This window comes from Euprymna scolopes, chromosome 44 (genome assembly GCF_053919585.1).
Source record: "Euprymna scolopes isolate OS-2025 chromosome 44, ASM5391958v1, whole genome shotgun sequence".
NCBI classification, from domain to species: Eukaryota; Metazoa; Mollusca; class Cephalopoda; order Sepiida; family Sepiolidae; genus Euprymna; species Euprymna scolopes.
In genome coordinates, this window is record NC_136525.1 from 7,979,026 (window position 1) to 8,003,949 (window position 24,924).

The 24,924-nt window shown below is 32.8% G+C and overlaps 1 protein-coding gene across 2 annotated transcripts in view; it reads left to right on the forward strand.

The window, feature by feature from the left end:
- The window catches only part of LOC145268670 (nephrocystin-3-like), a 110,279-nt gene that overhangs the window by 77,354 nt on the left and 8,001 nt on the right, over positions 1 to 24,924 (forward strand). For both annotated transcript variants that reach the window (XM_080124160.1, XM_080124161.1), the window contains 8 exons: positions 210 to 351; positions 3,036 to 3,200; positions 7,136 to 7,239; positions 9,525 to 9,647; positions 13,445 to 13,545; positions 14,356 to 14,453; positions 18,465 to 18,706; positions 21,390 to 21,465. In XM_080124160.1, coding sequence (XP_079980286.1) covers positions 210 to 351; positions 3,036 to 3,200; positions 7,136 to 7,239; positions 9,525 to 9,647; positions 13,445 to 13,545; positions 14,356 to 14,453; positions 18,465 to 18,706; positions 21,390 to 21,465 — 1,051 coding nt within the window. The remainder of the gene's footprint in view (positions 1 to 209; positions 352 to 3,035; positions 3,201 to 7,135; positions 7,240 to 9,524; positions 9,648 to 13,444; positions 13,546 to 14,355; positions 14,454 to 18,464; positions 18,707 to 21,389; positions 21,466 to 24,924) is intronic.

Genomic DNA, 24,924 nt, shown 5'->3' on the forward strand with positions numbered 1-24,924 from the left:
TGGTTGTTTATTTTATTTGGTTGTTTTTTTTTTTGATTATCATAGAAAAACTATTTCACGTTTCAGCCAATGTAATATCCAACATTTTCATTTATTAACAGCATGTTGTAGACAAGCTATTAATAAATGAAATGTCTTTGTCCTCCCTCCCCTCCACCCGACAGCTTTTTTTTTTTTTTTTCAGACTTATTCATGTTTTCTGTTTTCAGGACAATGAAACACGAGGGTCAGTTAACGCCTCACCTTGACACACTGCTCACCTGTCAAGATTGTGTAGACCTGTACGTTTGTGTCCTTGACAAGATTCAGTCATTGTGGGAGAGTGATGAAGCCAGGCAGATGATGGTGAAGGTAATCCTATCTATCTATCTATCTATCTATCTATCAAAATAGCAACTAAGTTCACACATTTTTTTTAAATGCTAAAGGTTTAAAAAAAATATATTTAAACAATGTTTGCTCTCTTATTGTTTAAAACTTCTTCCCAATGTCCGACAAGATTTTCAATTCCCTGTTGCTAGAAATCAAAAAAGCAAAAATAAAATAAAAGGTATCGAAACTGTAAGTGTAATTAGCATAACTACATTTTAAACAGTTCATAGTAAATTAATATTTTGTGTTATTCATTTGTAATTTGATTATCCTATTTTACTATATATTATGTTGGCAACTAATTTCCTGGCGTTTTTTTTTTATTCAAATGCTAAAAGATTTAATAAAAACTAACAACATTATTAATCAATTATGTGTTCTTCCTTATTGATGGTCCTGGATATGACCTTAAACTATATCCAGTGGTGAGGCCCCAGCTTGTGGGCTTTGGGGAGTGTGGAGCCACCCTTTAATTGCCATTACTCCCAGATACACTCTGACCCGGAGTGGTAGTACCTGTTAGGGTCCCAACTATGGGTTGAATAGAAACCGACTTGAAAACAAAAAATATATTCTATTAAAAAATTTTTCTTCTAAAATCTTTGGATTCGGCATTAAATAACCTGAAAAGGATTGATATGCCGTAAAACAAAAACAACCAAACCAATCCTTATTGATAACAACTTCTGCCTAAGTAATTTGCATTTCAGCTCATGTAACCTCCGATCTTCTACTCTGTCGAACTCAAGAGCCTTTCTGTTGAACTCAGACGGAACGTTTTATTTAATACACAGGTGTAGCCTGCTCTTGTTCCATCAGCCATGACTGGGTAGAAGCCCTAAGTAATTTGCAAATTTTATTTTGAAGTATTGCCTGTACTGAGGATGTAACCTTCCACCCACAGAAGAATGTCACTTACAACTGAATTTTACCAAGTGCTTTTATCCATTACATCACAGGTCCGCAAGATCCAGAATTCAACAATAATATTTCTGAGTCTGAAAAGATACACTTGAAGAAGGTCGTAGGTTACATTGATACAAACATTGGCGAATAACACTCCAGATGAGAACAGTAGTCCAAATAAAATATATATCTTTACATCATCAGTGCTCTGATCCCCATCTGGCATCAATTGAAATGAATGAGTCTCGTCTTGGGGAGGCCTCATGTTTTGACAAGCTTCTGGACTTGGCCTTTACTCCTGATCTTAATGGAACACATACATTAAATCCATTGCCAAGGCCACTGGAAAAATGGTGGGATCCTTCTATCGATCCAGTAGATATCTCACTACAGATGCAATTCTCTATCTATATAAGAGCCAGGTACGTCCTAGGATGGAGTACTGTTGCCACATTTGGGCAGGAGCTGCTAGAAAGGACTTATCCTGCCCTGATAGAGTTCAAAATAGACTTCGTAGCCTCGTGGGGGATGTCCTTTTTTCTTCCCTGCAACCTCTTTCTCGCAGAAGAGATGTTGCGAGTTTGTCTCTGCTTTATCGTTATTTTCATGGCAAATGCTTGGCTGAGCTCCAATCTATGGTCCCCCCTCGCCAAACTTTCACAAGAAACACCCGTCTAGCAGAAAACACTATCACTAATGTAAATGACGTCATCGCCGAGGTCCCAACAAGCAAGATATGTGGAACTCTTAGACTGTCAATAATGAACAGTAATTTTTACAGACAGCGTTACAAAACTTCAAAATTGGATTAAAATAAAGAAATAAAGAAAGAACACGATTTATACTGAAACTCAAATTGAATTGTTTTTTGGGGGTTTTTTTTACAGCGAAAAAACAATTTGTTATGATACTGAGCAAAAGGTTCGATTTTTAGGAAGAAAAACTAGAATTAAAGATGGGAAGGGAGTATCGGTGCTTTACATGGAGTTATCTCCCTGTGGCATGTTCAACAAATTTCATAATGGCTGACTTCAACGCGCTCTCATAAGAACGTGTTTTTCCGCTGCAAAAAAAAACAAACTACTCAATCAAATTAAATGAAATTTTTTTTCAGAGCTCTTCAGTCCAAAAAGGATACATACAATATAACCTTTTTTCGATATTTTCATTTTTTAATGTGTTGATTAAACTGTACAAGTACCCATTTTTTTTAAGTACTCACATCTCTCGAAATTGATAGTTTTATTGTTTGCTTAATGTTTTTTATGGAAATCGCTTCAGACAAAGCATGAAGCTACTTGATGTAAGGAAGTAAAATATGAAAAAAATACATTAAAATAATACTTCAATATCAAAAATTAACCAACAATAAATATGAGATAGATTTTGACTAAGAAAGCAGCAATTCTTTCCTCTTTGTCAGAAACATCGATCATGGAATGTAAGGACTAAAAAAATATGATAGAAAAAGAAGGAAATAGGTTTATCAGTAGAACAAAGATATAGAAAGTTGTTCACCAAGGAACAGAAAAGAAAGCTAAAATAGGTGTGGCAGTGATTTTATTGTTTGATTTTTTTTTTATGGAAATCTCTCCAGACAAAGCATGAAGCTACTTGATGTAAGGAGGTAAAGGTGCCATATTTTGTGTGGCCACTGATTCAGAAGATCATACATATTTTGCTGACTTTGTTGACCAAGAGGGTGTTTCATTCTTAATTGCCTTTTGATTTCTTTCCTTTTTTTTTAAAAAAAACAGGTACTGAAACTGCTTTACGTGTCCCGTAATGGTCTGAATGAAAATGAACTCTTGACCCTTGTCCCCGGCCTTACATGGTCTCTGTGGACACCCATGTTCAATGCGCTTACTGACCAACTGGTTACAAAATACCAAATTGGACTTGTCATGCCTGCTCATCTTCAGGTAAAGTTAATTTGTTATTGTTATATTGTGATACTGTTGATGTCCCCCCCCCATAAGTGTCAGGAAGTAGAGGAGAAAGAAAAAAAGAAATATGAAAGAAAAAGAACGCAATAGGTTTATCAGTAGAACAAAGGTACAGAAAGTTGTTCACCAAGGAACACAAATGAATGCTAAAATAGGATTGTTAATCAAAGTGTGGCCGTAACGGAAACAAAAGATCAGTCGATATATTTTAGAGTTAGTTTTAGGATTAGTGGTGGATTTTGTGACAGTTTACGATGGTAAGAAACAGTTTGTGGATGGTCTTGGATTTACGACGATTGATGACAGTTGCGTGTTGGATCCTCTGAACAGGTCGACATGGTCTGATGAACTCTCCTTAACAGAAAAGCTAAGATATGGACATTAGCACTTAGAAGGTAGTTTCCCATGATGGTGTCACACACACACCCAGAGTGCAACTGATATTTGGAGAATGTGTCGAAGTTTGTGTTTTATTTTATTCATTTTTATATACTTGTGAACCCATGCTCATCCCCTCGGTAGTCACCAATATGTGCAAGACAAAGATACGGCCAGAACAAGAAGAGAAGACGAAAAAAAAAATGACTACGGCACACAACATTGAGGTCAGCGATCACTGTCAAGTGTGCAACGTGTTATCACAATATTATTACTTAAAACTTCAGGACTTACAGAACGAGAGCAAACTACCACCGTGGATTAAATATGAAAAAAGGTTTTGTTTGATATTCTGGACAGATTCCTGAGTTCGACATAAAGATTTCCAAGTTCGACATGAGGATTTCCAAACGTGATGAGACGACAACAACTATGGAAGGCAGTAATTGCAGTGGATGCAGTCAGGAGATTCAGAGTTCCTATCCGTCGCGGTTACCACCTGACGAAGGGCAGAGGAATAGTTGATTGAAACCTTGTGAAACAACATCCAAGAAAGATGAGAATAATAGTCCGCAATAAATACATTAAGGATTTCCAAGTTTGACAAGATGCGACCGAATGAAGTCGGAGAAATGAAACGTTGTGAGAATAACGTCCAAGATGTAAATTATTGATCCTTCTCCCCCTCCTCCTCCTTTCCCTCCTCCTCATCATCATCAGTTATAGATGCTGGCCTGTGATGAGGACAGTGCTTTTATCCAGACTCCAGTGATTCCCTACCAAGGTTAAAGAGGGCTTCACTTGCCCTTTATAACCTGGTTAAACTAATTCGCTCAGTCATAAACAAATGCATATAACGGCATAATTAATTCAAACACGCCTTGTACGTATTAGTTCAATATCTGGATAGATGCCAGATACCTCCAGATTGCAACTGTCCATTGTTTCCATTCAGAATGCTGCCATCTGTCTCAGAGAGTGGAGGATTTCATTTGTTGTCATAAACACATTTTTTTTTTCAAGCACTATGGATAATAATCAAGGTAAGTTTATGAAATGCAAAAATTCTCAGTGATAGTTTAACTATTGAACTTCATAATTTTTTCAGTTTGAAGACAATCATAATATCATTACTCTTTAAACTAACTAAAATTAACAATGAATATATTTTTTTAATCATCTGCATCATAATTCAGGTCATAAAGGGTTAAAAAGAAACACAAATGAAAAAAATCCTCATAGAATTCCCAGGGATAGATATCAGCGTGACTGACCGACATTTCAGACGATAAACAAAGTAAACATAGAGGAATGTTCTGACGTCATCTGTCCCAATAAAAGAGAGACAGCCAGACAACAAGAGTATAAGCAGTGACCACAGGCAGGAAAGTGGACACATTGTATCTCTGCCATTTTGCACATGCACCGTCAACTGTGACCCCCTCCTTGTTGTCAGTGTTGTCACTGGAAAATAAACATTGTTTCTAATCATTTTCGTTACTTGTTATTTAAAAATACAAGAGACTTTTTTTTTGACATCTGATTGTGGAGGCATAATTGTACGGATTCAAACCAAATCTAGCGATCCAGCTAGTCTCATTAATAACAAAACTTAAAGAGTGTTTCGCCTGCCGTTAAAAAGAAAGAAACAAACAAAAAATCCTCATTTTAAAAATTTTCAAACATAAACTGTCATTATTTTTGTTTCTTACTTTTTTTTGTTTGTTATTTTTTTGTTATTTTTTTGTTATTTTTTTGTTTGTCATCTTTTTTTGTTTGTTATTTTTTTTGTTTGTCATTTTTTTTGTTTGTTATTTTTTTTGTTTGTCATTTTTTTGTTTGTTATTTTTTTTGTTTGTTATTTTTTTTGTTTGTTATTTTTTTTGTTTGTCATTTTTTGTTTGTTATTTTTCGGTTTGTCATTTTTGTTTGTTTGTTATTTTTTTGTTTGTCATTTTTTGTTTATTATTTTTTGTCATTTTTTTTATTTTTTTATTTTTTGTTTGTTATTTTGTTGTTTGTCATTGTTTTAGATTGTTATTTTTTTGTTTGTTTGTTATTTTTTTGTCCTTTTTATTTGTCATTTTTTTGTTTGTTATTTTTTTTGTTTGTTATTTTTTTTATTGTTATTTTTTTGTTTTTCATTTTTTTGTTTGTCATTTTTTTGTTATTTTTTTGTTTGTTTGTCATTTTTTTGTTTGTCATTTTTTTGTTATTTTTTTGTTTGTTTGTCATTTTTTTGTCATTTTTTGTTTGTTTGTCATTTTTTTGTTTGTTATTTTTTTTGTTTGTCATTATTTATTGTTATTTTTTTGTTTGTCATTTTTTTGTTTGTTATTTTTATTGTTATTTTTTATTGTTATTTTTTTTGTTTGTCATTTTTTGTTTGTCATTTTTTTGTCATTTTTTTGTTTGTTTGTTATTTTTTTTGTTTGTTATTTTTTTGTTTGTTATTTTTTTATCTTGCTATTTTTTTGTTTGTTATTTTTTTTGTTTGTTATTTTTTTTGTTTGTTATTTTTTTTGTTTGTTATTTTTTTGTTTGTAATTTTTTGTTATTTTTTGTTTATTTTTTTGGTTTGTCATTTTGTTTTGTTTGTCATTTTGTTTTGTTTGTCATTTTTTATTGTTATTTTTTTGTTTGTTATTTTTTTTGTTTGTCATTTTTTTGTTTGTTATTTTTTTTGTTTGTCATTTTTTTGTTGGTCATTTTTTGTCATTTTGTTTTGCTTGTTATTTTTTTTGCTTGTTATTTTTTTTGTTTGTCATTTTGTTTGTTTGTCATTTTTTTATTGTTATTTTTTGTTTATTTTTTTTGTTAGTCATTTTTTGTTTGTTTGTCATTTTTTGTTTGTTATTTTTTTGTTTATTTTTTTGTTTATTTTTTTGTTTGTCATTTTTCGTTTGTTTGTTATTTTTTTGTCCTTTTTGTTTGTTATTTTTTTGTTTGTCATTTTTTTGTTTGTCATTTTTTTGTTTGTTATTTTTTTGTTTGTCATTTTTTGTCATTTTTTTGTTAGTTATTTTTTTTGTTTGTTATTTTTTTGTTTGTCATTTTTTTGTTTGTCATGTTTGTGTCATTTTTTGTTTGTTTGTTATTTTTTGTTTGTTATTTTTTTGTTTGTCAGTTTTTTGTTTATTTTTTAGCTTGTTATTTTTTTTGTTTGTCATTTTTTGTTTGTTTGTTATTTTTTGTTTGTCATTGTTTGTTTATTATTTTTTTTGTCATTTTTTTGTTTGTTATTTTTGTTTGTTTTTTTGTTTATTTTTTTGTTTGTCATTTTTTGTTTGTTTGTTATTTTTTGTTTGTTATTTTTTTGTTTGTCATTTTTTTGTTTTTTTTAGTTTATTATTTTTTTATTGTCATTGTTTTGTTTTTTTAGTTTATTATTTTTTTTGTTTGTCATTTTTTTTGTTTGTCATTTTTTTGTATGTCATTTTTTTGTTTGTCATTTTTTTTGTTTTGTCATTTTTTTGTTTTGTTATTTTTTTTTGTTTGTTATTTTTTTTTTGTTCGTTATTTTTTTTTTTTAGATGTCGCAGGCTTTGTTCAAATTCTGTTTTGAACGTGAAAACAAAGAATCCGAAATCGCTGAAGTCCGTCAGGAGTTGATTGAATATTTTAGTGGCATGCTCATGTAAGTATTTGTGTGTAAAATTTTATTAATATTTTTGGAGACAATTTTGTTTCTTGATATTTTCGTGTATGTCTTCTGTATTTAAAAAGAATGATGACACACTGATATATGAAGATATAACTGCTAGATATTTTTATTCTATAACAATATTGGATGCTTGGTCGTTAGAAAAGAGATGCACTCACAATAATCCAACGGTTGATTATTCTCAAACCAAAATTGTCGACCAATTCCGATATAAACAACGAGTGATGACCTCACAATGTCATCTTAAAAACAGCCCAAAGTAATAAGGGAGACAATTCAAAATCAAGATTTTAGAAAGCCATTCTTAGTATGAAGAGAGAGAATTGCTCTCTGTCCCCCTCTGACTTTGCATGCAGCTTACTGGATGATTATATAACCATTTGTGACTACATTGTCACTGTAGTCACACCCCAAGGGCATTTTATTTGTCGATGGTGATTTCAATGAATTGACCTGACTTTGATGTAACTTGATTACACCTGTGTATACCTCTTGCTGAACTTTTCAAACACTCAGAAATCTCCATAAACCATGGATAGGGGAGTCTACCAGCGAAAATGCACAACCCAACTCTATCCCATCAAGTGAAAACCTATGTGTGTGGGGAGGGGGGACGCCACGTGATACCGAACTGTGTATGAGCTAATGGTTCTTATATTCCCTGAGTAGTTCTAGGATAGTAAGAAGCATGCATATCAACGGCGGAGACGAATGAAAGTAGAACATGGATCTGTAGTCGAAATTATCTATATATAAAAGTGAAAGTGTCTGTTTGTCTGTCTGTCTGTCTGTGTACATTTCCCTAAGCAATAACTCTGTCAATTTATAGTCTACAGACTCGGAATTTGATATACAGAGTACTGAGATTTGGGAAAATCGATGTGATTGGTTTGCAGCCAGAAATTTGGCGATTAAGGGGTCAAAGTTCAACTATTTGACATTTGAGAACTCTACCAAACTACTCCGACAATATTGGGTCTACGCACTTGAAATTTTAGATATAAATTCCTTGGACATGGATCTAACTTAATAACTTGATTTGAGCCCCAAACAATAAATTTTAAGGGGTCATAATAGGGGTCAAAGTTAAAAAAAATTGACTGCTTTAAAAAAAATTTTTTTTTTGCTCAACATACACCTCCAAATACGTGGGCAATGCCGGGCACCCATGCTAGTATTTTATATATTCGTTTTTTGTTTTTATAAAAATCAACCAAGTGACGAAAGAAAGAAGAAAGAAAGAAGAAATGAATAATGAATGAGGAGAAATGAGTCGCTCAAAATTCTTGATTAAAAGATACAATGTCTAGACGCATATTTCTCATTACTGCGAAAAGAAATGCGAGTCACCACGTGGACTGATTCACACCAATTTAAAGTCATTCAAAGTTCAAATTATAATTTCAAAAGAAAAGAACAGGCCAACAAGTTCAGATGGACGCACTGGCATCGATTAGAAACAATATTTTCTGCAAGAAATTTGCAAGAGCAAAGATGTTCGTCATACCAGAACGACTCCTTCCAACCGCTTCGGCCTGCAGATTTCATTCTCTGCAGACTTATGAAGCGAATGGGATGCCATGATAAAATGGTACAATTTGAGTGAGGATGGTAGGAGGAGACAAACTTGTTCCAGTGATGACAAAATATTCAGATGATTCCCGGCAACTATTTGGAAGGATGCAATATCCTAAGGTGTACCTGCAATAGGCATGGACTAGAATGCACAAGTGCATGCGGACATTGCCAAAATGGCAACTGTGATTATAATAAGGAATGGTTCAACATTCATGCGAAAGAATGAGCCTGAAAACATGGGTAAAAATTCAAGATTTATTCAGTTATCATAAAAATTGACCAAGTTAGTGTTTTAAAACATAATGGAAAATGACTTGTAGAGTAGACCTAACCTGACATAAAACCATAAAAAAATATGACAATTTTTGTGTCTACAATATTGTCTTTATATTTCATTTTTCATTACTTTATTACTACTCATATAAGCTAATGTCTGGCTCAGATATAAATTTTATTACCGAACAACCATTTTCTTTTGTCTTTTATTCAACACATTCTGTATATATCAGATGGACTTTAGGTGTGTGTGTGACACCATCATGAGAAACAATTTTTGTATCTTTTATCCTCACCTGAGCAAGCTCAATACTGCTTTCATACTTCACTAATGGCCTTGTCTCTGGCTCGGATATAAATTAATTAATACCTTAAGAGCTTCTTTTTGTCCTCTTTTTATTCAGGCCAGGCCATGTGACTTGTCGTGTTGCTGACGAGCTACCATGGTTACTTAAACAGAGTGGAGACAGAGTTGCGTTAAAGAACTGTATATTGAATCTATGCGTGTTCCAACGTCTTTACGCCAGGTGAGTTGTTGTTGTTATATTTGGATTCTGAGGACTACTGTTCTCACCTTGAATGTCATTTTACACAACGTATCAATCAATGTAACCTCCGACCTTCGTCAGTTGTATCTTGTCAAACTCAGGAATCTTTCTGTTATGAAGGTGAAAATGTTAAAAAAGCCAACAAAAAGCCAACAAAATGCGATTATTTTTTTTTAGCAAATAAATTAATAAAAAAAAATCGCATTTTGTTAGCTTTCTTAACATTTTCAAATTTTTCATTTTCAAATGCTTTCTAACGAAGCAAATCCCATGAATTATTTATTTTTTTGTTTTGTTTTGTGATACTATGAAAGTAATGGAACACGTACATCAAGTCTGTTGCCAAGGTCGCTGGAAAGATGGTGGGATCCTTCTACCGCTCCAGAAGATATCTCACTACTGATGCAATTCTCTATCTATATAAAAGCCAAGTATGTCCAAGGATGGAATACTGTTGCCATATCTGGGTAGGAGCTGCTAAAAACAGCCTATCCTGCTTTGACAGAGTACAAAATAGACTTCGTGGCTTAGTGGGGGATGCCCTTTTCTCTACCCTGCAACCTCTCTCCCACAGAAGAGACGTTGCGAGCCTATCCTTGTTTTATCGTTATTTCCATGGCAGGTGCTCGTCTGAACTCCAATCTCTGGTCCCCCCTCGCCAATCTTTCACGAAAAACACCCGTCTAGCTGAATCCACTGTGAAAAATTTCCCCCACTCTATATCTGTGCCTAAATCAAAACGCGGATTCCATGAACAAAGCTTCTTTCTTAGAACTGCATGCCTGTGGAACTCTGTTCCGTCTGCCTGCTTCCCACCGGACTACAACTTGGATGTCTTCAAGTCCAATGTTAACAAATTCCTAATGAACCGCCCCCTTAAGTAAACACTTCATCAAATCTCCACACTAACGTAATGTACTTGCAATAACCCTTATCCCTGAGTGGCTTCCGGGCCTTGATAAGTGGTGATCACTGTGTAAAAAAAAAAAAAAAAAAAAAAAAAAAAAACATGAATCACAAAATGCTGAAGGGGAACAATAGATAGGAAGGGTCATAAAAATGTACAATGAAATAGGAAGTAGCAAACAATGAATCTGTAGGTATTTTTATATCAAGCCTTTTAGATTTGACAATGACAATAGAAGCCTACAGAAGGGAAGGGCAGCTTCTGGGTGGCCGGAGGTGAGGGTGACTTCAGATACAGAGAAAACAGTCAGTTGACAACTAGATGCCGTTCGCGATGGATGGGAGCTGATAATGACAACGGTTGGACAGTCCAACCATCTAATATATGTGAAGCATGGTTGTTTTTTTTTTTGTGTTTGTTTTATTTTAATATTTCTACTTTGTGAACCCATGCGTGTCCCCATCGACAGCCGCCAGCGAGAAAATGACGATCCACCCATAAGAAACACAGTGAACAAAAAATACCATGGCACACATGACGTTGGGGGGTCAGCGATCTGTCAGGGTCACACACATCTGGCCGCTCTGTCGAACTTGGGAATCTGAATTGAATTTTGAATGAAACCCTTTATTTAATCCATACGAGTCTTCATTCCATCAGCCATGACGGAGTAGAAATCCTAAGTAATTCGCAATTGTATTTTTATTTTCATCTGCACTGAAGTTTGAACCTTCAACCTCCAGAAGAGTGTAACTTAAAACTTACAACCGAATTTTACCAAGAACATTATCCACTATACCACGGGTCCTTGAATAGTAGTCTAAAGCATCCCAATTAATCAATCCTCAAAACATAAGATGAGTTGTTGTTATATTTTGATTGTTGGGACCAACTATATCTTTAGCACCTCAATTATTACAGGTTACTCAAACAGGATAGCAAAACCTGACTTTAAAGATAATCGCAGCTTTCCCTATGGTAGGGAAATCTTCAAAGAAGACCCAGAATTGTCCTATATATGTTGTCCATGTAGTACGTGTTCACAGCATCATATTTCACCTACTTTCTTTTTAACTTTTTCCGATAGACAGATGGCCATCTGTCTATAGGATGTCCGGAATCGCCGTGCCATAGATCCATCATAAGGCAGAGCATGACAAATAGAGCAATGACAAACGCTATCCACTATTTGGAGACTAAGAGGTGCCTCAGTGACTACCATCTTGCAAGAGTTCTGCCATTGTTGCAGGCCTTGAATGAACAACACCAGCATCCTTCGCCTGTGTTGGTGGAATGAATCTGTCAAAGACAACAACAACAAGGTTCTTCCAGCACCGAAAGAAGACCTCCCAGCAGGCTCTGATCTCTCTTTCTAGAAAAAGTGAGTAACACTCAACCAGGCCAGAGCAAAGGTTGCTAAGACAAGAGTCAACCTACACAAGTGGACACTCTTCTATGTCATCTCCTCCCGTCACTTCTTTTATTTTTTCACCTTTTTTGACTTTACCTCATTCCTCCACTGGTTCTCTTCCTCCTCCTTCGAGATGATGATGTCTGAATATGTTCACTTTATGACCTAAAATGCACCGAACATTGATGTTAGTGTTTTTCCCTTTCCCTTTGCAAAACCCAGTCATGTCCTGCAAAGCCAAAAAAATTTTTTCCTACAAAACAAACAAACCAAACACCACGAATAAATATTTGAAGATATAAAGAACTTGAAGCATGAAATCTTTTACCAAAATGACTGGAGTCGGAATTAAATTACATCACTCATGGCCTTCGGGCCAAGATCACAGTGTAGTATCTGTTTTGATGCTGCACTTAACTTTTTCTATTCTCAGTCAATGGAGTAGAAATCCTTCCAGATTGAGACAATTTTTTTTTTTGTTTCTGTCCAAAGTACCCTTTTTGGGGGAGCTGGATTTTCCATATTAAAAACCGACCTTGTGCCTAACTCTTCCCTCGTGGGGCGGCAAGTAAATAGGAACGTGAAAAGGGTTGATATGCCATAAAACAAAACAGTGAAACCAAACACCATGAATGAATATTTTAACATATAAAGAATTTGAAGCATAAAATCTTTTTCAAAAATGACTGGATTCGGAATTAAATAACCCGAAAAGGGTTGATATGGCATAGAGTTCAAAATAGACTTCATAGCCTTGTAGGGGATGTCATTTTCTCTTCCCTGCAACCTCTTTCTCACAGAAGAGATGTTGCGAGTTTGTCTCTGCTTTATTGTTATTTTCATGGCAAGTGTTCGACTGAGCTCCAATCTATGGTCCCCCTCGCCAAACTTTCACAAGAAACACTCATCTAGCTGAAAACACTATCAATAATTCCTCCCACTCTTTATCTGTGTCTAAACCTAAACATGGATTCCATGAACAAAACTTCTTTCTTAGAACCGCACGTTTGTGGAACTGTTTTCCGTTTTCCTGCTTTCCAGCTGACTACAATATGGTCGTCTTCAAGTCCAACGTAAACAAGTTCTTGATGAGCTGTTCCACTTAAGTTAACAAATTTACCGAATCTCCATTACTAACGATTACTATATTGTCCAATTTTACTACTGTACACTCTTTAACCCTTATCCTCGAGTGGCTTCTTGGCCTTGATAAGTGGTGATGCCTATGTAAAAAAAAAAGAAGAAATCTGTGTTTTCTCACATTGCATGTGTATTGCAATCCTGTCGACTGAGGATAATTTTGGTAGCTGTAAATTTTATCATACAATCAATTAATTTTACAACAATATGCTGTACAACAAAACAACCAACCCAAACCTCTTCCTCCTACCTTACCTCATTCCTCCTCTGTTCTTCTTCTCCTCCTATTACTTTCTCTCTCCTCCTCCTCTTTTTCAGAGGTCGCTGTGCTGAGCTGATTTCCTATTGGCAGTTGATTGGTGCCGATAAAGCAAGAATGGCCCAGGCATATCTGAACCAGACGAAATACATGGAAGAAGGTTAGTTGAAAATAAATACCTTTTTTGGATGTGGCGGAGGCATTATCTCTTGCATTGGGAGAGGAGTGTAGTATATGTTTATTTGTCATGATACCATTCTCCCCAGCATTATCTCCTACAAAGTAGGAGATAAGTTGGTATCTCTATTGTGGTAATCATACCACCATGCTTCCAGACAAAATTGCTTTTTTTTTTGTTTTTTTAAATTGTCCGATATCTATTCTGGTGTCATGAGATAATCATCCCAGGCATTACCTCCCTTATATTTCCTCACTCCAAACAACAGATGTTATCATTGAAATGTAAGGGGCTACTCTGATAGTTAGTTTTAGGTAGACAGAGGAAGAAACTAATACAACATATCTGAGATTGCAGAATGTAAAAAGCCTCTTCCAGTGTAGTGTCACATAGATCAAGGGGTTATCTCTAAATTGACCCCGAAGTAATTATCTACTTACAAAAATTCATTTAACAAATCAATGCTTTAATCAATTCACAATCATACTTTCTCATCTTGCTGGCGTTGATGTAGTGCATATGTGTTGCTAGCCTCCGAGGACTGAGTATTATTATTAGTTAAAACAAACGCTGTGGCATAATTCTTACATTAATACAGGAATTTTCGGAAACGAATGGTTTATTCATCATGATCATCCAGTAAGCTGCAAGGTCAGAGAGGTAAAGAGAGCAATTCTCCCTCGTCATACGAAGAATGGCTTTCTAAAATCTTGATTTTGAATCGTCTCCCTTATTACTTTGGGCTTGCACTAAAAATCATAATTCTTTTATTTTCTCTGTTTTGATTTCTAGTTTTGAACCAATCCAACTTAAATATCAGCATTTCTGGAATTGCTGATATGTACGAGACACTCGGACGTTTCCTCAAGGATCTCGGACTTCTCAGTCAGGTAAGAAAAGTTTTGCATACAGAAGTGATTTTTTTTTTTTTTTTTTGTTTTTTATACTTGGGATGGTCAATCTTTGCTCCATTTGAAGGTTCGTGATAAATCGTGATAAATTGTGATAAATTGTGATAAATTGTGATAAATCGTGATAAATTGTGATAAATTGTTATAAATTGTGATAAATCATGATAAATTGTGATAAATCATGATAAATTGTGATAAATCGTGATAAATTGTGATAAATCGTGATAAATTGTGATAAATTGTGATAAATTGTGATAAATCGTGATAAATTGTGATAAATTGTGATAAATCGTGATAAATCATGATAAATTGTGATAAATCGTGATAAATTGTGATAAATTGTGATAAATCGTGATAAATTGTGATAAATCATGATAAATTGTGATAAATCGTGATAAATTGTGATAAATTGTGATAAATCGTGATAAATTGTGATAAATTGTGATAAATTGTGATAAATCATGATAAATTGTGATAAATCATGATAAATTGTGATAAATTGTGATAAATTGTGATAAATCGTGATAAATCGTGATAAATTGTTATAAATTGTTATAAATTGTGATAAATTGTTATAAATTGTGATAAATCGTGATAAATTGTGATAAATTGTGATAAATCGTGATAAATTGTGATAAATCGTGATAAATTGTGATAAATTGTGATAAATTGTGATAAATCGTGATAAATCGTGATAAATTGTGATAAATTGTTATAAATTGTTATAAATTGTTATAAATTGTGATAAATTGTGATAAATTGTGATAAATTGTGATAAATCATGATAAATCATGATAAATTGTGATAAATCGTGATAAATCATGATAAATTGTGATAAATCATGATAAATTGTGATAAATCATGATAAATCATGATAAATCATGATAAATTGTGATAAATCGTGATAAATTGTGATAAATTGTGATAAATCGTGATAAATTGTGATAAATTGTGATAAATTGTGATAAATCATGATAAATTGTGATAAATCATGATAAATTGTGATAAATTGTTATAAATTGTGATAAATCGTGATAAATTGTGATAAATTGTGATAAATTGTGATAAATCGTGATAAATTGTGATAAATCGTGATAAATTGTGATAAATTGTGATAAATTGTGATAAATCGTGATAAATCGTGATAAATTGTTATAAATTGTGATAAATTGTTATAAATTGTTATAAATTGTGATAAATTGTGATAAATCGTGATAAATCATGATAAATCGTGATAAATTGTTATAAATTGTGATAAATTGTTATAAATTGTGATAAATTGTGATAAATTGTGATAAATTGTGATAAATCATGATAAATCATGATAAATTGTGATAAATCGTGATAAATCATGATAAATTGTGATAAATCATGATAAATTGTGATAAATCGTGATAAATTGTGATAAATTGTGATAAATCGTGATAAATTGTGATAAATCATGATAAATTGTGATAAATCATGATAAATTGTGATAAATCATGATAAATCATGATAAATCGTGATAAATCATGATAAATCATGATAAATTGTGATAAATTGTGATAAATTGTGATAAATCATGATAAATTGTGATAAATTGTGATAAATTGTGATAAATCATGATAAATTGTGATAAATTGTGATAAATCATGATAAATCATGATAAATCGTGATAAATCATGATAAATCATGATAAATTGTGATAAATTGTGATAAATTGTGATAAATCATGATAAATTGTGATAAATTGTGATAAATTGTGATAAATCATGATAAATTGTGATAAATTGTGATAAATCATGATAAATCGTGATAAATCATGATAAATCATGATAAATTGTGATAAATTGTGATAAATTGTGATAAATCATGATAAATTGTGATAAATTGTGATAAATTGTGATAAATTGTGATAAATCATGATAAATTGTGATAAATTGTGATAAATTGTGATAAATTGTGATAAATCATGATAAATCGTGATAAATCGTGATAAATCATGATAAATTGTGATAAATTGTGATAAATTGTGATAAATCATGATAAATCGTGATAAATTGTGATAAATTGTGATAAATTGTGATAAATTGTGATAAATCGTGATAAATTGTGATAAATCATGATAAATTGTGATAAATCATGATAAATTGTGATAAATTGTGATAAATTGTGATAAATCGTGATAAATTGTGATAAATTGTGATAAATTATGATAAATTGTGATAAATCATGATAAATTGTGATAAATCATGATAAATTGTGATAAATCATGATAAATTGTGATAAATTGTGATAAATTGTGATAAATTGTGATAAATCGTGATAAATTGTGATAAATCGTGATAAATCGTGATAAATTGTGAGAAATCGTGAGAAATTGTGATTTTTGTTTTTTATACTTAGGGCGGTCAATCTTTGCCCCATTTGAAAGTTCTTGATAAATTGTGATAAATTGCAGAAACGCATATGTGATTTGATTGGTCCCACTCTTTCGTCTTCACCGCAATCTCTCTCTCACAGACGTAATGTTACTAGTCTCAGTCTTTTCTATAAATGCTGCATCGACATGTGGTGTAACCGGTAAAGTATGTGGTAAAAATCAATGATGCCCCCACTCTCTATAACAGGTACCAGGGGAAAACAAATGAACACATATCTAAGAAAATGGCAGAAACACTAGAGGATGACCTCCAAGTTGTTCTCGACGGTCATACATCTAAACAATATGATATAAATGCGGGAATACCTCAGGGGTCTATCATTGGACCTTTATTATTCTTGATATTCATAAATGACCTCCCTGATAAAACAAATGAACACATATCTAAGAAAATGGCAGAAACACTAGAGGATGACCTCCAAGTTGTTCTCGACGGTCATACATCTAAACAATATGATATAAATGCGGGAATACCTCAGGGGTCTATCATTGGACCTTTATTATTCTTGATATTCATAAATGACCTCCCTGATAAAATTGTTTCGGAGATGGGTATATTTACCGATGACACCACTCTCTATAACATGCACGAGGGGAAAACAAATGAACACACATCTAAGGAAATGGCAGAAACGCTAGAGGATGACCTCCAATCTGTAGTAGATAGGGACAAAAATGGATGGTCACATTCAATACTGACAAGACTAAGCTTGTTTTCTTCAATAATTGCAAGAAACCTTATCTACCACCAATAACAATGGCCAAGAACGCATTACCTGAAAGTACATCCTTTAAACTCCTCAGCCTAACATTTATAGGGAACATGAACTGGAACAGATACATTGAGAGCATTGCCAAGACTGCTGCAAAGAAGGTGGGCTCTCTTTACCATGCTAGAAAACTACTTACACCTGAAAGTATCCTGTACCTCTATAAGGCCACCATTCGCCTATGTATGGAGTACTGTTGTCACATTTGGGTTAGTGCATCTGCTGCTTGTCTCTTACTCCTGGACAGGGTTCAAAAGAGAGTCGCCAACCTGATAGGTCCTGAACTTCAGCCTCTGTACTATTGACAAAATGTTGCATCCCTCTGCCTGTTTTACAAGTATTTTAATGGTGAATGTTCTGACGAACTATAAGCACTTGTACCCTCTCGACATGACTACCCCTGACAAACCCGACAAGCAGCTAAATCCCACCGCTTCACAGTAGAGATCCCTAGGTATAAGAAAGCCTTCTACTCCAATAGTTTCTTCCCTAGAACTGCTAGACTTTGGAACTCCTTTCCGGGATTCTGCTTTCCCAACTGTACTGACATGCAGAAGTTCAAATGTAATGTGAACAAACATCTTGCCACTCATCCCCCTTCATAATGTCCCTGCAACTTATGTTCTTGATAATAGGCCCTACTTCAAAGTGGCTCTGTACCTTATTTAGCGTGAAAATTGAATTTAAAAAAAAATAATTGATATGTGATGAAAATAACACTTAAAATTAGAGAACGGTCGTCTGAAGAATCCAAATAACATGGAATATTGCCTTATTTTTTTTTTGTTCTTTGATTAGGCTCTCCCGGCTTTACAGAGATCGTTAGAAATCCGTGAAACAGGGCTCGATCCTGATCATCCAGCTGTGGCCCGATCGCTGCATCAACTTGCTGGCCTACATGCACAGTGGGGAAAAGTGACCACAGCTGAGACACTTTACAAGCAAGCTTTGGATATCTATGAAAATGCCCTTGGAGCCGAACATTATTTGGTTGCCAAAGAACTGGATGCTCTGGCTGTGCTTTATCAGAAACAAGACAAGTAAGTTGCATTTTTATTATTCCTACAAAATTTTAGTCAGATCGGACCAGTAGTTTCCAAGAAAACTTCTAGAGTAAATGTGGTATTATTGTGACTGATCCCTGTTAATCTCTAACTGTGCATGAGAGGGATACCATAATAATTATTTCACTGCACCTTATAACAGTGGTCTATACAAAATTTCAGCCAGATTGGCCCAGTAGTTTCTGAGAAGAAGTGGAAGAGACAGACAAACCGATAGACAGAAAGAAATATAAGGTGCTTATTTAACAGTATATTTAATTAATAAAACAAAAATGCACAAAAATCTTTATGATGTACATAGTCGTCATGGAACAAAGACGTCATATTCCAAAAATCATATAACTTGATCAAATAGCTTCTTTTTTTTTATAGAAAATCATTTTTTATGATTTTTAGCGATTTTAAGAGTAAATTGTAGCAATTACAAGACTGATTTTGATCTCAGTAATTCGAATTGAATTGTCTGCCCTTAAATTTTAATAAATTCTAAAAAGTATGGTGGTTTTTGCCTCTTCCGTCTCGCTAGTCATAAAATTGCTATTTTTTTATTAAAAAAAAACAAAACAGAAAAACTCTTTGATGAATTTACGTGATTTTTGGAATATGGCATCTTCATTCTGTGATGGGTACATAGATCATATAAAGATTTGTCTGCATTTTCCATATTTTTATTTTTTTCAAGTCAAATTCTAAATAAGGTCCCCCAAACATAACAAACAGATAAAAACTGATTGTCAGCAGTGGCGGCTCGTGCCCAAGATTAGTGGGGGTGCTGCTTCAAAAACTTTACGTATTTTTTGAATATCGTGTAAAGGAATTCGAATATATAAATAAATATTTATTCAAATAATAAACAAACATTCAAATAAATATTCAAATATATAACAAAGACAAATAATCAATCAGAAATGGATAATACGCAAAAACTTTTTTATTAAAAAGATTTTTTAAAATTATGTACACTTTACAAAATAAAAATAATATATATATTTATTCCTTTTCAGATTAAATAAAAGTTTGCGTTTTTATTTTGTTTTTTTTGTTTTTTGCAAACAAACGAAAAACATTTTTAAAAATAACTTATTTTTTATAAAAACAAAAAAGAAAAACTTTGAAATTTATCTGCCTCCCTACGAGGGTTAATTTAGGAGTTTACTATTTGAAAATAGCGTTTTATTTAATAACAGTTTTATTTACAAAATTTATTTTTAAAGATGTATTTATAACAAAACGTATTTGTAAATAAAATGCAAAATAAAAAAGTTTACATTAGTGAGCAAACAAACAAAAATATTTAAAGATACAAAATTTTATTTACAAATCTTTTAACAACTTGCTTTTTATATAAAAAGAACAAACTTGGCTATTTATTGACCTTCCCATGCCGGTAAAGATCGACATAAAGTGGAGATTTATTATAAGAAAATAGGATGTCATATATAAGCATTATAAAACATCGAATTTTAATGTAGCTTTCTTCCCCAAAAAACAAAAAATTAAAATTGTCTCAGTCCAGAAGGATTTCTAATTACTTTTTTTTAATGCGTATTATCTGACCCATCTACTAACAAATTCAATGTAAAGTTTAAAAATGCATAATTATAAAAAAAACTATGTTTTTTTTTACTTATAAACACATTTTAATTAAAAAATCTTGTGTAAAAAATTCATTTTTCAAAGTGTAAAACTTCTAACATTGTCCTTGTCGGAGGCAAATAAATGCTAATTTTTTTTATATCTAAAACATACACGCTAAAAAGATTTCTAACTGAAATATATTTTCAACATAAACTGTTTCTTCGCTTTTTTGCTTCTAGGAAAAAATGTAAACAGTTGTTTTTGTAAAGTTTAGTTGTTGAAAAATAAATAGCATTTAAAACTACTTTAAAGAAACAAACAAAAAGGCAGGTAGATGGAAAAGTAACTTTATTTTTATGGTAAAATTTATTTATTGTATATTTGGTTTTTACTCTTGGCCGCGTGTTAGCTTTACTGCTAAATTCCCGAATACTTTTAATAAATAAAAATAAACAGTTTCTGCATATTATATATTTCCGTCTGCTACCGACTTAAATCGCAACGCTAAAAGTGTGCATATTTAAAAAAAAATAGCACAATATTTTATGTACAAGAACACGTTATGTGCAGATTTTAATAATAATTTTAAAAAAATATAAGTAAACCTCCTTTTTTTTTTTTTTCAATAACAATGTTATCATATCTATACAGGCGCACACTCTAAGCAAACAACGAATTTCATGACACGGAACTGCGCCAAGCGACAGTTCTTCAAGCGGCTTTCATCGGCTGCCTAAAGCATCTAATCTGCGCATGCGTACAAGAGAATTTCATTAAGAAAGTGTAACTGTGAATTTCACAGCTCCAAGCAAGTTTTATTTTTGTTATTATATGAATTTGGAGATACCGACATTAAAGTTAATGATTTTATAATGTACACATAGAAAAAATAAAATAATAAAAATAAACAAACGTATTATTTTTAATTTTATCATTAATATTGTGTAGAAATAACTTGGGGGTGCTGCAGTCCCACAGCTCCATGCACGAGCCGCCACTGATTGTCAGATGTTGTAAACGAACAAACACACAAGCATTTTTTTGTATATAAGATATTTGTTTCTTTTTCCTTCGTTTTAAGGCATGAACTGGCAGAACCCCTCAAAAGAAGAGCATTAACCATCAAGAAGAAAACCAGAGGGCCTCGTATAAGTACGGTGAGTATTTCTATGGACAAGGTTATCCATTCACGGAATCAAAAATTGTATTTTTCAATTTGGTCACTGAAGGCAGAAATAAAAATAAGTTTCATAAAATGTCTGTAAAGAAATTTCATAGAAAACTCAGCATTGCGTATTTATTTATGTAGCCTTCTTGGTTTTTGACTTTTAAAACCACGATGGCTACCTAAATATACATGCAATGCTGGGTTTTCTATGAAATTTCTTTTTCGACATTATACTATCATTCATATTTCTTTCTAAGTAGAAAATTTATATTTTTCTGATGAGCATATGCATGAAAAGATTCGATATTGACACAATAATAATAATTGATTGTTTCTGCACAAGAAAACAGATCTGTGAAAAATGTATCAAAGTTTTGATATGCTGAAAGAACTGTTTGGTAAGAAAGAGAAATATTTGGAACTTAGAATATAGCTATACTGTTATTCTTAATATATAATATATCACCTGTCTGTTTAAATATATGTATGTATGTACGTATGTATGTCTGCCTTTCACGAGATTGGTATCGTTTTGAAGCTCGACCCTTCGGACGACAAATATCAAAGAATTGATAAAAAAAATTACTTCCCTCACCCGAGCACTCACTTTTCTACAATGGGGGGTGGGTCGCTTTTTTCGCCAATATTTTCAAAAGTCATCCCCTCTTTTCGATTGACTAGCCTTAATTTAAACCTTCGCCACTTCCAGTTTGGCAATGAAGGCAACGGCAAAGATGTCACTTTTTTTTTTCAGTTTCTTTTCCTCCTTTGCGGTACGAGTTCGAGCCTGCCTACCTACTACCACTTTTTTTCTTTTTTCTGCTCAAAACACCCGGGCAACGCCGGGCACCCAGGCTAGTTTATAATATAAATCTCACCTCTCTGTTTAAATGTATGTATGTATGTATGTATATTTGTATGTCTGCCTAAAACTTTCCACGAGATCGGTATCATTTTGAAGCTCGATCCTTCAGACGACAAATATCGAAAAATCAGCTAAAAGCATTAATTCCTTCACCCTCAACTGGGCACTTTTCTACAAGGAAGGGTCACTTTTTTCGCCAATATTTTTTAAAGTCATCCCCTCCTTCGGATTGACTAGCCTTAATTTAAACCTTTGCCACTTCCAGTTTGGCGATGGACGCAACGGCAAAGATATCACTTTTTTTTTCATGTTCTTTTCCTCCTTCGCGGTACGGGTTTGAACCTCCCTGCCTACTACCACTTTTTTCTTTCTTTTTTTTACTCAACATACACCTCCAAATATCCTGGCAACACTGGGCACCCAGGCTAGTATATATATATATATATATATATATATATATATATATATATATATATATATATATATATATATACTACCCAGGCTAGTATATATACATAAATAACAAAACAAAAAACATGACTATCTAGTTTGAGGTTTGAACTTTGAAAGTTGTCATTAAACTGTAGTTGAAAGCTTTATCTGCACAATCACTGGACAAACAAAAATGTTTTGTCGTTTTAACTTGTACTGTTTAGGAAATTGCTTTAGGGATCTCTCTGCATCGATCTAAATAATTACAGTTATTTGATTTTTTAAAAAGCATAGTTTGTTTTGTTGCATGTTATATATATATATATATATATATATATATATAATTATTTTTTTACTATAATAATTAAATACCTACAGACACTAGTGTTTCATCCTTTCGGGAATCTTCAGTGAAGGGTGTCACGATTAATACCAGTCGAACGATTCGAACCCCGCATCACAAGACATCTCTGGCTCGATTAGCGAAGACCTAATCCATTCGGCTACCATTAACCACGTGAAATAACGTTGAATTTAAACATTTTAATTTTAAATGTTCATTTACGTCAGTCAGAGAGTGATCTAATCGTTATATGATAATCTATGCATAAGAGCTAAATTGACCGACTTTAATTCAACTGAAAGTGCTCAACGATAAGAAACGAATTTCTTAAAGGGGCTGTCATAATTATTTTTTTACTATAATAATTAAATACCTACAGACACTAGTGTTTCATCCTTTCGGGAATCTTCAGTGAAGGGTGTCATGATTAATACCAGTCGAACGATTCGAACACCGCATCACAAGACATCTCTGGCTCGATTAGCGAAGACCTAATCCATTCGGCTACCATTAACCACGTGAAATAATGTTGAATTTAAACATTTTAATTTTAAATGTTCATTTACGTCAGTCAGAGAGTGATCTAATCGTTATACGATGATCTATGCATAAGAGCTAAATTGACCGACTTTAATTCAACTGAAAGTGCTCAACGATAAGAAACGAATTTCTTAAAGGGGCTGTCATAATTATTTTTTTACTATAGTAATTAAATACCTACAGACACTAGTGTTTCATCCTTTCGAGAATCTTCAGTGCAAGGTGTCATGATTAATACCAGTTGAACGATTCAAACCCCGCGTCACAAGACATCTCTAGCTCGATTAGCGAAGACCTAATCCATTCGGCTACCATTAACCGCGTGAAATATATTGTATATATATATATATATATATATATACATAATATATATATATATATATAATATAAAAATATAACACGGAAATTACATAATTGTTTATGTTATTGCTTTGTTATATTTTTATGTTATTGCTCTGTTTACCACATTGAGCTCTCATACCCGGATTTCCTCCTGGAATTATTCCATCATAACACTATATATATATATATATGATTGTTGAGCTGGATTAAATCCGACGATATGAAATAAAATGGAGGTGGAAGGACCTGGATACTCAACGTTTCGCCCGATTTATGCGGGCTTCTTCAAGAGGGATGGTCATTGACGAGAGAGTCGGAGGATTGGGGCTATATATAATGATGGGGGAGAGCAGCGTGTTTTCCTTATGTAAATTAGATGTCATATATACATGTATATACATTTTATGAGAGAAGAACTAATTAGAGTAAACTAGTGTAGTGGATTACGTCTAAAAGATAAAATATCGTAGAGATTAAAAATTGTGTTTGGAAATATAGTGGTGATAGATTAAATAAATAAAATGGCACGAGATTACGAAAGAATTTTTTTTTTTTTTTTTCGCGTTTAACCGGTGTCTAAGTTGTTTTCTTTAATAATTATTTTCGACAGAAAGGGAGCAACGTGGAAAAAACCTTTTCTTTGCTTAATTATATTGCTGGAATGGGAGATTATAGCTGACTCAATTAAACGTCGTGTGGATCTGTTATGTATGTGTTTAAGGAAAGTTGCTTTGTTAAAATCAAAATGGTGGTCGTTTTCCATGATGTGACAAAATATGGCGTTCGTAATTTCACTTAATTTTATTTTTATTTTACTTATTTACTGTATTTTATCATTATCTATTTTTAGACTCCATTTTATCACCTCCTATTCTTATTTTTAGACACCATCTTTTAAGTTACTGCGCTATTTTATCCCAATTCAA